This window comes from Chlamydotis macqueenii, chromosome 5 (assembly GCF_036417535.1).
Source record: "Chlamydotis macqueenii isolate bChlMac1 chromosome 5, bChlMac1.mat, whole genome shotgun sequence".
NCBI classification, from domain to species: domain Eukaryota; kingdom Metazoa; phylum Chordata; class Aves; order Otidiformes; family Otididae; genus Chlamydotis; species Chlamydotis macqueenii.
In genome coordinates, this window is record NC_141560.1 from 62,400,939 (window position 1) to 62,420,646 (window position 19,708).

Here is a 19,708-nt window from a genome sequence, read left to right on the forward strand (position 1 = left end):
AAAGGTAGAAGACTGGAAACTGCAAGGAGGGAGCAAAAGGCACAAAAAGAAGTTACAAAATCTATAAACCAAAATACTTATTCCAAAGATGGTTCAAGAAAACTTGACTTTATAGTAGGCCCTGACAGGAGGCAACTCTAAGTACATATTGATGAGACATGGAGCCTATCCCTTTCCAGCTGAAACAAGTCTGTCATTAGTAAATGCCAAGTATTCTGCTTACTTTAGTTGCTTTTAATTTCCACTCATATTGATTTCTTTCATTTTCCAGTTCTTCCACTTTAATTTTGAGGTGTTTAAGTTCTTGTAGCAAACCCTGCAAAGGAAGAATAGCAGCCAAAAGTAAGATTACTCTGGTAGATATTAATTTTCCACAGTCCTGAATTAAAAATGATGCATGATCCACATAGTAATGAACACTGAACCATCACATTCAAAACTGTGACCTAATCTAAGATGACAAAACCTATTTTGTACTGTGAGATAAGGAATACTTTCTCAAACACTCCACCTGAAATTATGAGCAAATTTCTTAGTCATATTAAGGAAGACAGCTGAGTCTGGTGAAGTCATGTGTGTCTCAGTGAAAACGAGCAGAAAAATCCACAACTGCAGTCTCACATAACATTAACTATTGTTTTTTTTGGGGAGGTCTTATTTCTTGTTTTGTTTTTCAGCCATCTCAGAAAGTACGCAGAAACATGCAGCTAAAAGATTACTAACTTTCATTAAAGTGACAGTCCTCTCCCCAAAGAGGTGTTTAAGCTACTTAACAAGAAAAACAACACTCAGATTAAGTATTATCTAGCAAGTTGCAGGCACTTAATACCACACACATACAGTAAAATACGCTACTTCCAGCAGTGATGTCTACCACTTTGCAAACTGAGCTGATGCAGCCTAGAGCTGCAGTCAGCCAGGGTTCCTAACATTCTCCACTTATTCCTCTGACAAAGTTGTCTCTTAAATGCTCATCCTCCCTTTCCTTGATAGAATTCTATCTTACTGTTCATTCTGAAGGACATTATTAAATCCTTGATGGAGCTCTCATGAGACCAAGTGTCTTAAAATGAATTGAGGAAAGGAAAAATTTGGAAGTGTAACCCAATTTGAGGATCCTGTATAGTATCTACATTAAGCAACCATACTAGTATCTTGATTAAATTAATGTTTATTTTGAATGACTCCCAGATTTGACTCTCAGATTATTTTTCCAATATGCAGCTTGTACTATAGTCTAATAGTTCACTAATTAGTTCTGAACAGAGGCAAGCTCAGAAACAAAAGCACTATTTTCAAAATAGGCATCAAACCCAAACGAGTTACTTTTGTAAAACAAACCTATGAGAAAAATTAGTGAAAAACTCTCTCATCATATAAGCAGATTATTTATAAAATGAATTTTGGGGACCCAAATTTTAACCGAAGAGATGTGGCAACCTAAGCAAACTGATTTAAAAGCAAATATTAAAAAGGACTTTTTCAGGCATACTGGTATCATTCCACCTTCAGTAAACTCAAGTAGTTTATGCAAAGTAGCTTTTGTTTTGACATGTGACATAGTTTTGATCAAATGCAATTAAGATCTGTAATGTAAATTCAAAAATGCTTTTCTGGTAACTGCTAATGCCAGAGAATAAACAAAAATGTGTTGGATCTGTTGTTTTAAAAGTATAAGTAGATTATTTTTATTATGGCTCTTTTAATTCACTTTAATGTTATAATTAAAAAAAAAGAAAGGATAGATTTCAGATAATCTTACCTGAAACTGTATTTTACACTTGCGTTAAGCTTTTAAGATATTCAGGAATTAACAATCTGTGTTCAGAGGACTGGCTGGGGTACACCACCATGCATGGCTAGGGTGACATTATTGTGAGGAAAATCAGCAAACTACCAAACCAAGCTAGCATGCTGCATATCAAACAGACAAATCTCAACTAAGGAAAAAAAAAAAAAAAAAAACCCAAAGCCAAACAAACTCCAAAATTTAAAAAAAAAAAAAAAAAAAAAAAAGTAACAAAACCCACACCAGTAGTACAGAGCTACAAGTAAAATGAAAATCACAAAAAACCTGAAAGAGGTGATTGGGTCTTACAGACATCTGTGCTTTAGTAGACAGATATCAACGGTGATCAAATTTGTCCCAGTAATCGGGGGTGGAGTGTCTGGGTTTTTTTTTGTTTTTAGGTTTTTATTGCTGTTTTTGGTAATTTTTATGACCACCTCACTCTTTGCTAATGAAAGCCACAGAGATTAATGCCAATAATTCACAACATAGCTCTGGTTAGTAGAATGTAGTTTCTGCAAGAGAAGAGAAGAGGCAATACACAGGCTTCTGCCAAGGTGTACTTCTCATACATCACACTGAGAGCAATTCTTCTGGCTGAGAGTCTCTACCACTGATCTTGGACTAGATTCAGGACCATTAGGTGTCAAGTCTGGATTCCTATCTTGAGACTTTCTTTCTTGGATTCTACTATTAATTTCCAGCTGCAGTTTACACATCTGCTCCTGTAGCTCACTGATCAGGTTCACTACTGACTGAAAACATGGGAAGAAAGGGGGGGAGGGCGAGAAAAGACAAGTGAGAAAGAAAATGAAGCAAAGATGATATTTCTACAGTTGCAGCACAAAGAAATACATGAAGCACATCAAAGGCAAACTAAAAAGAGACAGATTATGTGTTTCCCTTCTGATAAAGTATATGTGAATGGGTATAAATCTGGAATATTGCACAAAGCTACAGAACAGAATCTATATTCCAGACTAATTAATTATTCTAATCCTAATGTGAAGATCAGAATTTGGACCCTCATTTTTAGAAACTTATTCAGTCACATGAAGTCATATATCAGGAAAAACTGGAACATGTTTTAATATGCTAGGTCAGAGGCACATTTTTGTTGAAATTGACTTAATTACATTTATTTACACAGCCAAATCATCTACTAGGAAGAAACTGCTGGCTCCGCTGGGGCCATAACCTACTCTTCACAATTTATACACAGAATTTACTAGTGAAGTAATTCTGTTTCCAGGTGCAGCATAACTCCATTACCTAGCTTGCTAGCTAGGCAGTTGACATGGAGAAAGAATTAAGCAACATATATAGCAGAAATCAAAGAATACCACAGAAGAAAAAGTAACAAGTTTAAAGTGCACCGATTTGCTGGCTGGCTTCTTGGATTTGTATATATCAGTGATACACACAAAAACATCCAGCTACAGAAAGCAAACCAAAGACAAGTATTAAAATCTATATAACATTTCATTTAAATTTCTTAACTCAGTAGCAGAAAGTGCTGGGTATTTTCTCAGGTGTTACTAGTTTGGAGTGCCTTTCTCTTAATTTTCATGTACATTAACAACATATGTTTTGTGATTTCTCAGTCTTCTCAAGTGGAATACATTCGATGAGATTAATCCATCTCCCAAAGGAGTAAAAAAGATTTCAGTGGACAGAAAAACAGAAAACATGGCATAATTTTTTTATTGTCTTCATTACAAGTCACAACAGTCCTCCTGTAATCTCTCTGATGAACCAGTAACCTCAAAGCTACGGAACTGCTACTGCAAGGACAGGACACTATTCCGACCAGGTAAGTATTTAACACAACCAGTCTCAAACTGTATCAGCATCCACAGACAACTTTACACATTCATAATGATTCCCTTTCAAAAGCACATGCATCAGCTAGGTAAAAGAGTTTCACATCAGTTAAGTATTTTTCTAGAGCACTGTGCTTAAGGTGAAATTCAGAAAAGTAGTTGCATATATCTCACTTTATGCATATTATTCTCAATCAGGATCATAATGTCTGATGCTCATTCTTTTTTGTTCAACAAACCTTTTGTGCATGTAAATAAGGATTAGCTCCATAAACAATCATAGAATCATAGAATGTTTTGGGTTGGAAGGGACCTTTAAAGGCCATCTAGTTCAATCCCCCTGCAAGGAGCAGGGACATTCCCGACTAGATCAGGTTGCTCAGAGCCTCATCCAAATAAAAAAAAAAGAAAAAAATAGAAAGTGTACTGGGCCCCAGCATATCAACTCTGCAATATCCAGTCTTTTATAGGCTGACATCTTTTGCCAGGGCTGCGTAGGTAAGAAAAAGATAGCCTTCTTCAGTATCAGCTTCCCTAGGTGAAACCATATCCTTCATACGTTCAGAGGCTACATCAGCCACTTGGCAGCAGTACAGAAGGACAATGGTGAGGAGAACATCCCCCTAGCTAGCTCATTCTCTTACCAGAGCACTGTGAAGCAGAACATCCATAGGACTAGTTGTACTATTTAGGTACTATCCACAATCCCTCCATCTTCCATGCTTTGATTTTGTTTCTTTTTAACATTATCTCCACAATCAGATACCTCACTGAGCAGTAGCAACTGGAGACTGGACACACATCTATCTCCCTTGCTTTCTCTTAAGCACCAAAGCTTTAGTCTGTGTTCGTCTTTGACAGAGAACACAACCTATACAAGGTTCTGAAGAACCACTGCTCTAACAAGATGCACAGACATTTGAGCACAAACTGACAGCTGCTCTAGCTGTGGCAATGTGGGAGAGTTCAGAAACACTTCTGCCGTTGCCTTGTAATTCTTTTATTTTTTTCCTCACATTAAGAATGGGAAACACTTTGCGATGACACAGACTTCCCTCAGGGCAAACCTGACAGTACAGAAATGGCAGATATCCTTATCCTGGTGAAGGATCCTGGTCTGAGGAGGAGAAACAGAGGAACTGCAGCTGCAATATAGGTCTTTACAGTTGTTTCTAGTTTCAAGCCAGAAAAGGCTTCTCATTTTTGAGATTCTTTCACAGCATGCAAATTTATTAACACTAACATACTATATCTTTAATCTGATTCAGGTGAGACAACACCCCAAATTCTCCAGTGGGAGTCAGTGGCTCACTGGCTCAAGTTTCTTTGAAATTGCAGCTAACTATGCACTACATATTTAATTCATAAGTGTCCACACAAGAGCCAAAAGCCACTTCCCAACAGCTTACAGCAAACTTCAGATCCTCAGTACGAAAAAGCAAAACCCACAAAACTTATCCCATGCTAAAAAAGAAAAAGTAGGACAGAAGAAGGGCTCTTAAGCAAGCTGAAATGGACAATTACTCCTCCAGTCTCCTGATAGTGACAGAAGGTGTCTTCTATCTGTGTTCAGGTAGAGCAGGCATCTGAGCTGCCATTAATCACTTGATAACACTTCTCTCTCATACCTTGCTACATTAAGAAAACACATTTCCAAAATTTCTAAGGCTTCTCAGGTAAGATAAAAGCTACACAAACTCCCTCATGCGGGATTTCAGAAACCTCCACAGCATCACTGCGACAAAAGTAGAGCATTATTCTACAAAAAAGGCATTAAAATAACAAAGCCAAGAGTGAGACAGTCCATTTACAAGCAGATAGTCTCCTGGCCCCTGTGTTATATATATAAATAAATGGCACTTTAAATTTAGCATGTGCTTTTGAAGAGCCAGAGACAAGTTGCATTCAGTGTGAAATTAATACCTTTGAAAGGAGGTTAGAGATGCTTGATAAACTCTTTGCTGCTAACTAAAACCAATACCACAGCTGCACAAGATAAAGTGAAACGAATCTGACACATTAAAACCTGCTCATATTTAGAAAGACATCTTAATTTGTTTTGTTCCTCCCAACCTAACCAGAGAAATAATTCTACAGATAAATTCTATGTGACTGGAAACAGCTGCTGTGAAATAAGCCAACATAAAATTAGAGTACAGAACAAATATGTTTTATCTGAATTACTCTGCAACAGCATGTTTAATTTTAAACTTTAAAAAAAACCTGTTGTTATATTTAGAAATTGCAGTCAGCTATGAAGTAAAATTAACAGCCTGTTTAAAATGGTTTAACTACTGGATGCCTCTGTAACACTACTAGGGTTAAAACTGGGGACTATGACTTCTGATAATAGCAAATCTATCAAGTCCCTGTTCTGCTCACCTCTGTCAAACCTAAACTCAGTCTTGAAAGCAGTAACTGGCCAGCTACAGTCTATAAGGAGGGCTCTAGCTCTGTCACCCATAGCTTTGTTCTATTTATGTAAAAATACTAATTGCAATTTCATTTGAGGCATTATACACTGGAGGAGCGTGTTGTAGTAGCCATGACATTCAGAGATACCATTCCAGCAAGATTAATTTCATTCAGGCACTGTCAGTGTGGAGAACTGTTTCATTCTGAAGCACTTAGGTCACCACAACACAACTGTGTATGTATAAACAAGAGCAAACTAAAGACAGAGTGCTGGCATACATAAGAGTGGTTTATTCACTAGAAACATGTAGTTGGCTAGCGGAGGCAAGGAGTTCAGAAAGACACTCAAAGCTATTACCAAATTTAAGCAGCAGTCGTAGCCTAATAATATAAAGAAAATATATTAATAAATTTCATTCTGATGTTTGAAATCGTGTTTGTATTGAAAATTAGTAAAATTTACAGTAAAAGGAGCTGAAATAGGGTTAAAGTATTAGAATTCAAATAAGTATCCAGTTTGACTGAAAGCAACCCCTGTTTATCTTAATAAATTGGATTAATGCTTATTCAGGACAGTCTGAAATAATTTTGAAAATGACTCAATGAGCAAACCAAAAATGCTGTTTATTTTCCATAGCTTTACACACCACCACTCATTTTCCTTGCTTTGTTACGCAGGTTTGCCACTTTCAAGAGGCCAGAAATCTAATCACATCTTGGGTTAGTTAATAATTCAGGGCATACTTAACACAATGATTCTCAACTTTTCCATCAGATTAGAATCCTTCTGCGTCTCAGCAGGAATGTCTCCTATCACTTAACAATACAACAAAGGCTTCCAGGCCAATAAAACTCAACTTTTCCATGAAAGGGGGCCACACACCTCCTTGCAGTGGCAAAACAATTTCACAGGTCATAGCTTCACCCTCATCACAGGCCCAGACCTACGGGGTACTTAAGAGTCCTGTCAACACAAATGCACCCAAAAGCTTTGCTGCTTTACAGGAGTCAGGCTGACTGTGCATATCCTGCAACAATTCAAGCAGCCTCCTCCTCCTTGTATTCGCCAGGTAATGGGAAGTGCTGAAGGCCTCTCAGAAGATGGCTGCTGGGAGCAGGCTGCCATCTGTAGCAATTAGGCACTGCACAGACCTGTTTAGATTTTCAGGTAGTACGAGACTGCTTAGGCCTTCTGTACACAAGGCACTGACAATTATGGGTGAAAGAGCCTGAGAGAGCCACAGATGGTAAAAACAGCAGCTGGTGCCTGTCTGGCTTGCAACCTCTGCCAGAAATTGCTCTCTTTAAGCTATCTTTTAATCTCTAAAGAAAACTTCAGAGGATAAGTAAAAAAAAAAAAAACACACACACCCCAAACATATTATGTCACTGCAGGTAAATTACTTATGCATAGTTATCAAATATTCCACTAGCAATGTTATGGAGAACAAACAGTTTTCTAACGCTGCCCTGGATTTCAAATTCTCCTATGTCAACGTGGAAGATGAAGTCTTTTTTCAATCAGCAATGTATAAATCTTGGACCTAGTAATCTTCACTTGCCAGGTAATCCTCTCCTGCTAGTTGGTCACCTTACAGGATCACTAAGTAGGGCAAAACATGGCAATTCCTACGTGTTACTGTATTCCATAACTGCTGTCCTTCCCAGCTCCCACCTGCTGCTTGTTACCATTGGATGTTGTTCACATGGTTCCCCATTTCATACACTCTTTCTTAACCAATATGGTAAAAAGCAAAGCTTCTTTGATGTTTAGAACTCTCCATATCTGAAGGGGAGTAAGGATTAGAATTTCCTCCAATGCATGTCACTTTTTTTTTTTTTTTGCACTATTTATTATGTAACCATAACGGGAAAAACTCACTTGAGGAAAATGCCCTGCCCTTTGCCTTTCCCTTTCAAGTGCCAGAATGCATTAAAATCACCAAGTGTGATCATCTAAGTGTTTGTAGCATCCCTGATACTACTGAGCTGACAGTCTGCCATATAAACGAAGAAAGATAAGAGCTCTGGGAGGCCTCAAATGGCCATGCCAGTCCAGCTCCTGTGGAAAAGAAAGGGTTAAGTGAATGCCAATTGTAATGTATGCTTCTGGAAGGGACTTTGTGCCTTGATTAAAGCTGAACAGCAACCTTTGAAGTATAATGAGAGAGGGGAAAAGAAACCGCATCCCCAAAATGCATAATCATATTCCTCACTGAATTCACAGGATCAATGATACAGACTGTGCTGTAAACATGGAAAATCCTATTGCATGCTGACTTCAGCTCAAAAGCTCAGGTGAATGACAGCATACCATAGACACATGATAGAAAAAAAAGAAAAAAAAAAAGAAAAAAAAGACAAGCTAAGGAAAGAAACTCACCTCAGCTTTGTTCTGTTTCTCTTCATATTCGCTCTGTTCCTTTTCCATACCAACCAGCTTAATCTTCAGGTCTGAAACCTCAGCCATTAGGTCTAGTTTCTGAGTTTCTAGCGATGTTCGACTTAGCAACTCCTGAAAGCAAAGCAGAACATTTTTTCCAGTTATTTATTTGAATACTGACAGAATACTACATGATTTACAGGCAGATCCACAGAAAGGTCTCTACCCCAGTATTTTAACACTTTCACTGTGAAAGCAAAATTATTCTCTTCTTCCAAAGTCACTACTGCTACTGCTTTACAATGCAAAAAGCGCAGCAAGATAGATTAGATGTAAACGTTTACAGAAAGCAAATTTCTCTACCTCTCTTCACAGCATATATACTTAGAACTCAAACTGTACGTTTCTCAAGGTCTGCAGCTATTTTCACGTAAACATTCTCCTGTGTTAATCACTAAACCACTGTGTCCCCCTCCCTACTTCAAGAAAATGTGTGGCAGAGTTAATCCCTGGGCAAGACATGAAATCAGAAAACAATACTAAGGCTGAACAGACACAAACCTACACAATGCCATAGAGACCTTCACATGACACATTACAAAACAGTTGGCTACTTCCCAAAATACTCATCAGACAAAGCTATGTTTTAGTATTACAATGAAACATTTTGTAATTTTTTATAATGTATTATTCAATAAAGGATATATTACAGCATGAGCACTCTAACCAAAATAGAGTACTGATGACAAGCAACGTTTCTGCAGTCATGCTAATAGTCCTTGAAAGTTTACGCCATGTAGTACTTGTTAACTTTTGAAGGCTACACACTGTGGAGGGAACAGCACTGAATGAGAAGTGGTATGCCCCAACTGAAATCTAAAAGGTAACGTCTAAACTGAGTAACAGCGTAAATGAGAAACAATTGGCCATGATTTTTGCTTGTGTGCCTCAAGTTTGTTTTTCAGACTGAAGAGAAAGGCATATTTTGGACAGAGTAGTATAACTTCATTGGGAAAACATTCAATATTGACACCTTTATTGCATCTGTCAATTTCCAAGAAAGCCAAAGCAAAAAAATCTTCCAAAATTTAACAGGGTGTATTATATATATAAAATGCTTCTGCTTGCCTCCATTTTCAGTGAGAAAAAAAAAATAATTCAGGAGTTCAAGCCTTACTGGAAAGTTAGATTTTGATTTTTCAAGTGCCTAATTAATTTTTGCAAAAGAACATAGGTTTCTAAATGATTAAAAATTTTTGTGGTAATTCATAACTCACATTGGTGTTTTGATTATATGAAATGCACTGCGGAATCACTGTAGATTCTGCTTTGAATTACATGGAACTGACTTAATTGCAGTTGTTACAGTTATTCTGCATCTATGCTGATGTTACTGAGTGATCAGAAACTGCCCTGTCCATCACGCTGTCCTCATCTTTTCCTCTTCCATGAACTGTACAGTTATGTTTTAGACTATGGCTTGGAGCCAATGAAGCCACAAAGGTTATTTTAAAAATTATACAGTTAAAGTTTATTTAGAACCCAAATCTGCACTACATGTGAATTGTTTTAGTCTGGTGGGGAGTACTGCCCACATTAAAAATAGTACTAAACTTGCATCTGTATTGCAACACTAATTATCTAAGCCAGCCACTATTCCCAGTGCCATGACCATTCCTGCTGACATCGACAATGATATTTGTGTATGGATAGGAAAATAAACAGAAATGTAGCTTCACGGTTTGTTTTTTTTCCCCTCCAAATAAAACAAATAAAATGCTAATCAGGAAAAGACACTGACTTTTTTTTTATCAAGAAACTCTAAGAGACAGTCACCTAATGAAATCCCAGTATTAATTGCTTTCTGTAAAGGTGATTACAAATTACAATTACAAGTAACTCCTCTGTCTTCCAGAAAAACACTAATTTGCACAAGCTCCAGATGCACATTCCAGTCCAGACTGAACAGGCTCTGTACAGCTGTTAGCACAGCAGACTTTCGGCTATTAAGACATAGCTATAAATGAGAACTTTGGTATGACATAAGGCCATGGAACATCAAAAGGCTAGCAGGATGAGGTGACTGTGGCCCCATGAACAGACTCCATTCACTGCTGAATTGAAAGAATATTTAGAAGTTTTTTTTGACACTGACATGGTATTCCACAATATGACAGGAAGATTTCTTAATAAGGCAAGCATATATGGCATCCCTCTAGAGATTTTTAACAAAAGATCTATCCTTTGAGTGCACCATCTGGCATTACTCCTTACTTTTTCTATAGACTCCCAAATTACACTTAGTTGTGCAACGCCTTACTCTTCTCATTATGAGTTCAGTAGCTCCATGTGAACATGCTACCTGCTATAAGCGAGCATGAAGGCAGCTGACATGTTTTTTTTTTTAATCAACTCAAACAAAATTTTAGTTTGCTCTGAAGCTGGAGAATCAGATCCTCAGCTAGTGTAAACTGGCATAAAACTCTTGCCTTAAAATAGACAAAAAAAGTTAACTATCCTTAGTTTGTTTTCAATGGAGCTACACTGATTTAAAACAGCTGACAATTTCTCTTGCATCCAGAGAGTCTAACTTTTGCTTTGAAAGAAAGTGCCGTTTAAAGTAAATGTCCCCTCTTGAAATGGTAACATCTGGAAGCAATTATTTTCATCTTCAAGCAGATGCTCACAGTGAACAGCTCATTAAGAATGTGACCTATTTTTTTACAAAGAAATTATAGTGTATTTCAGTGGTACGATGCAACTTGAATTCAGCCAGAATAAATATGTAATTGTAAGAAAAGAAAATACAAATTTATGTTATTGTTTTTTAAAGCAAAAAAGATAATATAAGACAGGCAAAATGGTAATTTGAGCTGTAGCAGCTTTGGGAGGATCTTAGAGAGCTGAAATACAGAACAGAAATAGAACATATTCTAGGGATTCTTATTTATGAACAAGATACAGTACATTTTAAAATGAAAAACAAGTAAGTACAATTTAATTTCCTTCAAGTTATTTTGTTAAACATCAACTTTTACCTTTAAAAATTAAGAAAAAAGAATAATTACAAAGGTGAGTTATGCAGAAGCTACAATATGCATAGTTGAGAGAGACAGACAGACCGACCAAGCTACCTACCTGGTAAGCAAAATTCAGCAAGAGCCACCGCTAATGAAGACTGTACTTTTCAAGTGCTGTGTGTCAGCTGTGGTAGAAATAAGGTATTTGCTTAACTGAAAACACAGCTGAGAGCAATATACATGTGTAATCACCATGAAATGGTGGAAGTCAGTAGCAGAGAGTGAATTACAGCTCTCCGGTTCATCATTTGCCCATTATACAGTTAAGCAACGGAAAGGACAGAACTTCCCACTGCACTGCCAATTTGAACAGCCCTTTGCATATGCCTGACGAGCAGATTTGTGCCTACGTTAACTATAAAATAACAAAGCAGTATAATGCTCACCTGCATAGATAAGCTGCACAACTTGAGAGCACGCTCTGAAAACCTTATGCCTCAGAACCACAGCAGCACAAAGCACACTTCAAAATCTGAAACTCTAAGCTAGCTGCTGGCAAGAGGTTACTGCATGCTATAAACAAGTGCTGAAATTCATTTAAGATCAGATAACTCAGGCAACTGAAAGTTGAAGGAATGATCCTTGCCAGCCAGTGAAGTTCCTGAGAAGCAAGCAGATACACACTAGATTCATACTCTGCAACCAAGATAGGATTCTGGCTCCCCTGAGTATAAGACAACTGCAAAACCAGAACAGGTACACACTCAACTGCACTGGATTCAAGTTCCTACTCTCATACAACTCCTCCCTGTATTCTTCTAATCCACTGGTTTTTAAAAGATCCTCCATTGTGCCTCACAAAGGGCACTGTCTGGCACACTTTCCCCTGCTCCTTGCAGCCGGGCAGAAGTTGCCCGTAAACTGAGATGAGAAACAGAAATTCACTCTTGTTTGCATTTAAGCACTTCAGTTTCCACGTGTATTTTTAAGACAGAAAGAATCCTAAAGCCAAGTGCTTTGTACTTCACAAGAGAATTTACTTGGTAGAAGACACAACCGTGTTTACACAATGCAATTGTCTGACAAGAGTCCCCTAGATTGCTTCTTACAATTGTGTGTCAGAAATAAGACGGAAGGTGGAAACACATAGACAAACCACATCTAGAATTTGGTACAGGCAAGATGCTGCCACACGGACTAGCATTTTAACTAGCAGAGCAAACTGTACGCTGTTATACTTGATGCCACAGAGCTTCAATAAGAACTAGTATCTGTTAAATAAATCAAACACAGCACTGGAATAGCAAAGAGGTAACTAACTATTCTAACTCACAATAATTACCACAACAAATGCACTTAAACTGTGGAGGTGAAATCTGTATGTGCAGAAAATTCACTTTTCAAACTGACTTAACACAGCTGTCAAAATGACAGCATAGATTCCATAGCACCAATGTGTTTACATTATGCATGGCTGGTACTTTCTGTTATGGGACAATCAATGCTACTTCGTAGAGCAAAAATTACTTTTGCTTTCCAATTCTGTTCTACATTTGTACATAGTACAAAGGAAAGAAAGGTTGATAGCAAAGTGATAGGAGGTTCCTCCAAGGCTAACAGAGAAGATGTCCAAGACACTCTCTTCTCTTGAGAAAAAAAAAAAAAAAAAAAAAAAAAAAAAAATTTCTTTCTTTAATTGACTGGAATAAAGTACTTAGAAATGCCACAGACTAACTTAGAACAAGACACATACACATTATTCTTCTCTAAAACTGGCTGTAATTTTACATTTTAAAGCAGCTGATACAGGAAATGGACTGTCACAGTATAAATTGTTTTCATAGGATAGTTCTAGAATTTATTTTTTTTTTTATTTCAAGACATTCATCACAATGTGCTAAGGGGCAAGGCAGGTAACTATTCACACAGGCTGGCATTTCCATACCCTTTACGCATTCGATGGCAAGACAGAGATCCTACCGGAAGGCAACTCAGTAAGACCAAACCGACACCCTGCTCCCAGTTATGCTCCAGAAAATTTTCTCTTAATATTTACTATGAAGGATGACCAGGGAAATGTGTTTCCTGGACCAAACTAGAACCATACTTAAGGATCGATTTAAAGTTTTGCCGTTGACTTTCATGAGTTTTTGAAAGACCTACTTTGTTTTAAAAAAGAACATGTACAGACCTTAAGATGAAAAATGCTTTTTCTTCATTAGAGTCTGTTGCGGAACAAGTATCCCTACAAAAGCAAAATGTTGTTTGACACTGTAAGCATCACATCTCAGGAAAACATACACACATTATCTGTAAATGTGCACACCAGGGCATCTCTGCATCTGTTACACAGCATTCTAGTTTCTCAAATGCTGCTGAACCCTATTTTCTTTGGCTGTGGTTTCATAAACAGCTAGGTCAAATGCACATCTCACCACTGCCCTTATAGCATACCTTGACCTTTTCTGTGAGCTGTTTCAACTCACTAAATCAGCAGAAAAACATTCTCTTCTTTTTAAACCCCAAGTTATTTTTCTCCCAGTCATTGAGGAAAAAGTCTGATGAGCATGAGAGCCAGTATAAAATAAGTTACAGAAGCACATGGTCAGGAACAGGGAGAAGGATGAAAGAAGAAAGAGGCCTTCTCCTTTTTGCAGCAGTAACCTTTAGATTGGCTCAAGTCATTTCTTAAAAGTTAACATTTTCACTAAAGGATATTGCACTGTCCTCTTAAGAGTGATGAAGAATCACGATTTCCTGCAAAGCAGCAGTAGTGTCTGTTGCTACTATTCCACATTCAAGATGTCCACCCAAAATGCTGAACAGCCATTTTACCTAATTCATATACAGTTTATTTTAGCTGTTGTTTCAGAAGTGTTTCCATGATCACTTTGTAGCAGGGTTCAAAACAACTGTGCATAAATCATAAGCCAGAAGAATTTTAGCCAGTAACCGCACCCTGACAAAGTGGACAAGTCTCTGCTAGCATAGATTCTGCAAAAACCATTTTGCAGGGTAGCATTACATACCCTTTCTGTTGTGGAACTACCAGATATTGTCATTAAATAATCTTAACAAAGTGTATGATTTTTGTTTTTATTATAGCATTTTGGGCTCAGAATTAATTAAGAGTCACTTTTCTTATAGTTCCCAAAATTTAAAAGATAGGGCTTATCCTGGACTCAGCTATATGGCTTCCCAGATAAGGAATAATACACTTATTCATACTGCAGTTAGCTTAGTTCTACTAATATACATTCAAGATTGTTCAAGCTAGGGAAATTATCTTTCCATTTAGAAGAAGCAGTCGACAAGTTCACAAAGGTAAAAATCCATGGAGTTCAATGTATTGTAAATAAGCAAGAAGAACTATGAAATATAGGATTTACATGCACCTCAGGAAGATAATAGAAGTCTTTCTGGAGAGCAAGAATATTTATATAGGTACACAGAGCTAGATTTTTTTTTTTCATTGGAAATAAGTTAGTTTACTGCAAAAATAAATAAATACTGTCTTGAAAGATCCACTAAATAGTTTTGAATGGAAAAACTCAGTGATAACACTAGTATCTTTCATCTCGTTGCTAAGCATCACGACCACTTGTACGGGACACTGGCAACTGCTAGCTGAGAAGATCTGAACCCAACTCTCCCCAAAACCAGACTACTGAAGTCTCTTAGGCCAGATATTCACTCTACTTTTGACAAATTAACTGCAAGAAGGCCTGTTGGCCATGTATCTTACATGAATGTCCTAATCATCACATTATCAGATCATTCTCTTCTTTCTAAATCTCAACTCGTTCCCTGTAGAGGGTAATCTTTTCAACAAGATGAACTGAGAAAAGAACCTTCAAAATAAGTTACAGACAACTAGAGCCCTTTCCTGAGCCATAATAAGCGTATAATTTATCTGACTGTTGAGATTGAGATATGGGAAACCCAAGTTAGATCTCTCACTGTCTACTGAGGAATATAAGACACCCCAGCTACCACTCCCTCATTATCCCCTAGTATTTCACTTAATTTGCTCTTCTTATCATTCACAAAACTAAAATGTTAACTCAGCATCATTTTTAATCTCATTCCAGTGAGAAAATAAATGTTAAATACCTCAGTTCCACACTGAATTTATTTTTTAATTTTGGTTCAGCTACTGACAGTATATCACTCACATTAACATCAAAATACTAAGCATTTGTGTTTGTGTATATGTGCCTGTCTCTGTGCAAAGTTCAAATGAGCAAACTCAGAGAATTAAAATGAAGCACAAATCTTTACCAAGCTGTGGCCCAGATAATTCTTTCTCTTAAAAAAAAAAAAACCCACAAACAAAAAACCTATCCCAAACTTGAGCTATCATATATGCTGTAAGCATGAGATCAGGCACTTAGAAATTTAGCAATCCACAAGCAAGCTTGTCAGTATTTCTGTAAGTTACGTTCAAATGCAAGATCGAAACAATCAACATATTTGAGCTTATTGCTAACTATTTAGTATATGTACAGGAAAGAAAATATATTTGAAATTACTCACATTTGGCAACAACTAAAGCAGGTCAACGTGATCTCAAAATTTAGATTTAAGGTTTATGTTAAACGTATTTGGAGATTCTCTGACTTCCTTAGCTTTAGTACAGACTTTTGTAGCTTATCAGTTTAGGATCAGCTTTGTAAGCAATTTGTGCACGTGCCTAATGCCGGACGGGTAGATTCAGATGTTTTCACTGAAATAGCAATGCACACGCATCATTATATTCTATTTGCACATGCCTCAGAGTTCTGTTAAATCAGGTTTTAAATTCACAGTTTCCGCAGAAGACTATCAGAGTAGAAAATTTGAAGTCAGAGAAACAATAAGCCATTTTAGTAGAAGTCTCAGAACAACTATCTAGTTTTAGATTGAAGCAGGAAACTTCTACAATCTATTGTGAATGCCTTCTTGAAGTTTGAAACCAGATTTTCATAACTAAAATAGTTATTGTTCTTTGAATTTCACTTCAAAACTCTCTGAATACATTCGCTATTTGCCTTTTAAAAACGTCATCTCATTTAAGTATGAGAATAAAACTTCTCCCAGCTGGAAGCATTTTGAGCTGCAAAATTTGTGTGAGAGCAAGGTTTTTTTAGAGAAGCTTGGAGAATTGTAACATTAAGAGGTTTAGGATAGAAGTTTATCTTACAGGAACTGCTACTCTTTACTTACATATGTACATGGATTCATATCACAGTAAAATAAGTTTATATAGATTAACACAACTATAATTTAAAGCTATTAATAGTTCATAGAAAGACTTGTGTGTTTCACATAGACTAAAACAGTAACAGGGGAGAGGAAGTATTGTTCATCAAGAACAATATTTATTCTGCAAATTTCTGGCATACATTTTGAGGATCATTTATAGTTTCAAATCTATTCTTGATATCTATGTACTGTATTACCAGTGGATGATCTGCCTCTGTAATAACTGAAAATTGCACCAAGAAAAGTTCTTCTACATCGACAGACCTGCCAGCTCTGCAGTAACACATGAAATGTAAGGTATTTAATTTATCATTTGTTCTCCTTCCTCAACATATAACATGAAAGAGCAAAATTAAATCACATAGCCTGAAACTGTTGATTGAAGTAAAGATAAATGTCTTTATATACTAATTGTCTTTCAAAAATAAGGGGAAAACTCCTAAATTAAGCAAAAATGGTTATAGAACCAAACTTTATAGAGTTATACATTTCAACTTACTATCTGTTCGGCTTCAACAACATATGAAAACAGAAGATATTTAAATAAAACATCTTAATTCTCAAACTCCTACATGTATTACATACATTTAACCTGTCTAACCAGTTACTCAACCATGTTCAAATTCAGTTCGTCAGCACAGTACAAATAAGACACAATAGTTTCATTTTACATGCTGCCACGTACAGTATTACGCAACCAGCTAGTAAAACATTTCTGCAACAGGAAAACAAAGAAACATTTATTGCAAAAAAAAAAAAAAAAAAAAAAAAAGCAGCAAGAGAACAATGAAAAAGGCTTTTTCCCGGTTTTAGCTTGTTGCCAATGGCACTCACACAAGCAGACAAGCTGACCATGTATGTTCACCCCTCTGTTGGAGATTATGCAAGAAGCTTCCCAATCCAGATTTTTACCTGTTGAAGCATTTCTTCTGTAGCATTCAGTTTCAACTGATGCCCCTCAAGGCAGATTTCCAAGTCCCGGATTTTCTCTCCTTGAGCTTCCACCTGGTCTGTAAGAACACTCACCTGTAATTTGAGAAGCACAATGCTACTGAACTGACTGTAAATAAGTTTCAATTACCTTATACAATTAACATTCAAATGAACATTTTAACAGCAAGTTCTCTTGTAAGAGTCCTCAATGGTTTAACATTCTTGTGCATTGCAGCAACACACTCTATCAAGATAGACAATTTTCCAGTCTTACCTATATTTTGCTTCAACCCCACCCTCTGAACCCCCTTCCCCCTCAATTATTTTGTTTTAATATAAAAAAAGAAAGAGCATTTCTAGAAGAGACAGAAGACTACCTATAGGTAGCCTGAGTCAGTTCATGCAAAAGTCTGAAAAATTAGAAAGCACGAAACAAGAACATAGGATACTGAAAATATTTTATGTGGTTTTGGAGCATGCATTGCCATTTCAGGTTCCACTGGCATTTGACTCCCTAAACTGAATAAACAATAAAACTGTTCATTCAGAAACCAACCAATTACTTTACTTCTTACAAGAACAGAAAAACAGCTTACCTATCAATAAAGCTTTCTGAAGTTATAAAGAATGCAATGAGTAAAAGGCATGTTTTAGCAGCAGCAAAGTTCTATTCCAAGAAAAATTCCCAGGCTTTGCAAGCCAAAACATGAAAGCAAAAGAAGTGAGATACAGACAATGAATCCCAGGAAAAGAAACAATAAGCAGTACTGGGAAAGAACTGTGGGAATGGTGGCACAGTGAGCGTGTAGTAAGAAAAGCCCAGCAGCCTAATTCAAAGCTTGCAAAGCTGAAAAAACTACACTCAGGATAACATTAGAAAGATGTTAACAAAGCCAGTGTTAATTCCTACGTTAAGCAGCACATACATCCTGTATATTAATGTTTACTATTTACTTATATAAAAGCCTTGATTATACTAGAAAAATGTTATCTCAGAGAAGCAACCTTAGCTGTTTAAACTCCAGTTTGAATGAATACGCTAACAAAAACAGAGGTGCTCTCACATCCAACCCTGCAACACATTTAAAGGAAAAAACAAAATTATAGTATGTGGAAGTGAAATCTTTAAGATGTACCCACTATGCAGCATTTCTAAAACCCAATCAATGAACAACTGAGTTCACTTCAGGGAAGCTGCAGAGGGAGTGATGGTGATTTGTGTTTGTTTTACCTGCAAACATAATGACAAGCTGGCCTGGGAAAGGAACATAGAAAAAGAAAAAAAGAGGGCTAATTTATTTTTATGCATTTAAAGTAGTTGTCTTTAAGGCTCAGTACAGATGAATATAGGATGAGAGATGACAGGAAGGAGTGGGTGGAGGCAGATGGCAGGGGGCCACACATCCAAGCTGGGGCAGGGAGAGAACCCTCTGCAAGGAAGTCTGTTGCTTATCTACTTTTTCGGTTAGGCCCATTAAATGAGTGATAGGCACACAAAAACACCCCTGTGAGGTCAGAAAGTGAGAAGAAACACACTGAATCCTCTCCTTCAGCCTGATGCAGGTTCCAGAGAAAGAAAACAAGCTCTACCTAAGGGGACAGGTTAGGTTCCAACTAGCATTGTATCCTGGAAGAAAAACTCTGTATGTTAAAGGTGACCTGCAAAGGAATTCAGTACAACCTTAGCAGCTTTAGAAGCATGAGTTGGATGTTCCAGTAGTTAGGGTGAGGAGCACATTAGCCACTTTGAGCTCATATTTTCCCCTCTGTTCAGGATCACATCTGCCAGACTCTTCAGGGAATCAGTAGGCTGCACACAGAACATAACCCCAGCATATGCTACGCTGGCAAGACCATCTTGCCTTAGGAGTGCAACACCCACCAAAGTCAGCCCACAGATAACATATTTTCTGTAAATATCTATAAAAGTGAGGTATACTGAACAATTATCTAAAAATCAAGTGGTAGAAGGGTTTAAAATGTTGGGGGGGGGGGGGGAGGTAAGGGGCGGGGAAACAACCCTAACCAAACTCCTAAAGGAGGACATTAGCTCCCATACACAGCACTGAGCTATAAGAGGGTACCCCTGATGTTGTAGCAT

General features: G+C 37.2%; 1 protein-coding gene across 1 annotated transcript in view; it reads right to left on the reverse strand.

Moving 5' to 3' along the window:
- PPFIBP2 (PPFIB scaffold protein 2) overlaps positions 1-19,708 on the reverse strand; it is a 111,228-nt gene that overhangs the window by 32,413 nt on the left and 59,107 nt on the right. Inside the window, exons 5-7 of the mRNA XM_086749034.1 lie at positions 17,587-17,700; positions 8,411-8,542; positions 224-316 (exon numbers count right to left, since the gene is read on the reverse strand). Coding sequence (XP_086605160.1) covers positions 224-316; positions 8,411-8,542; positions 17,587-17,700 — 339 coding nt within the window. The remainder of the gene's footprint in view (positions 1-223; positions 317-8,410; positions 8,543-17,586; positions 17,701-19,708) is intronic.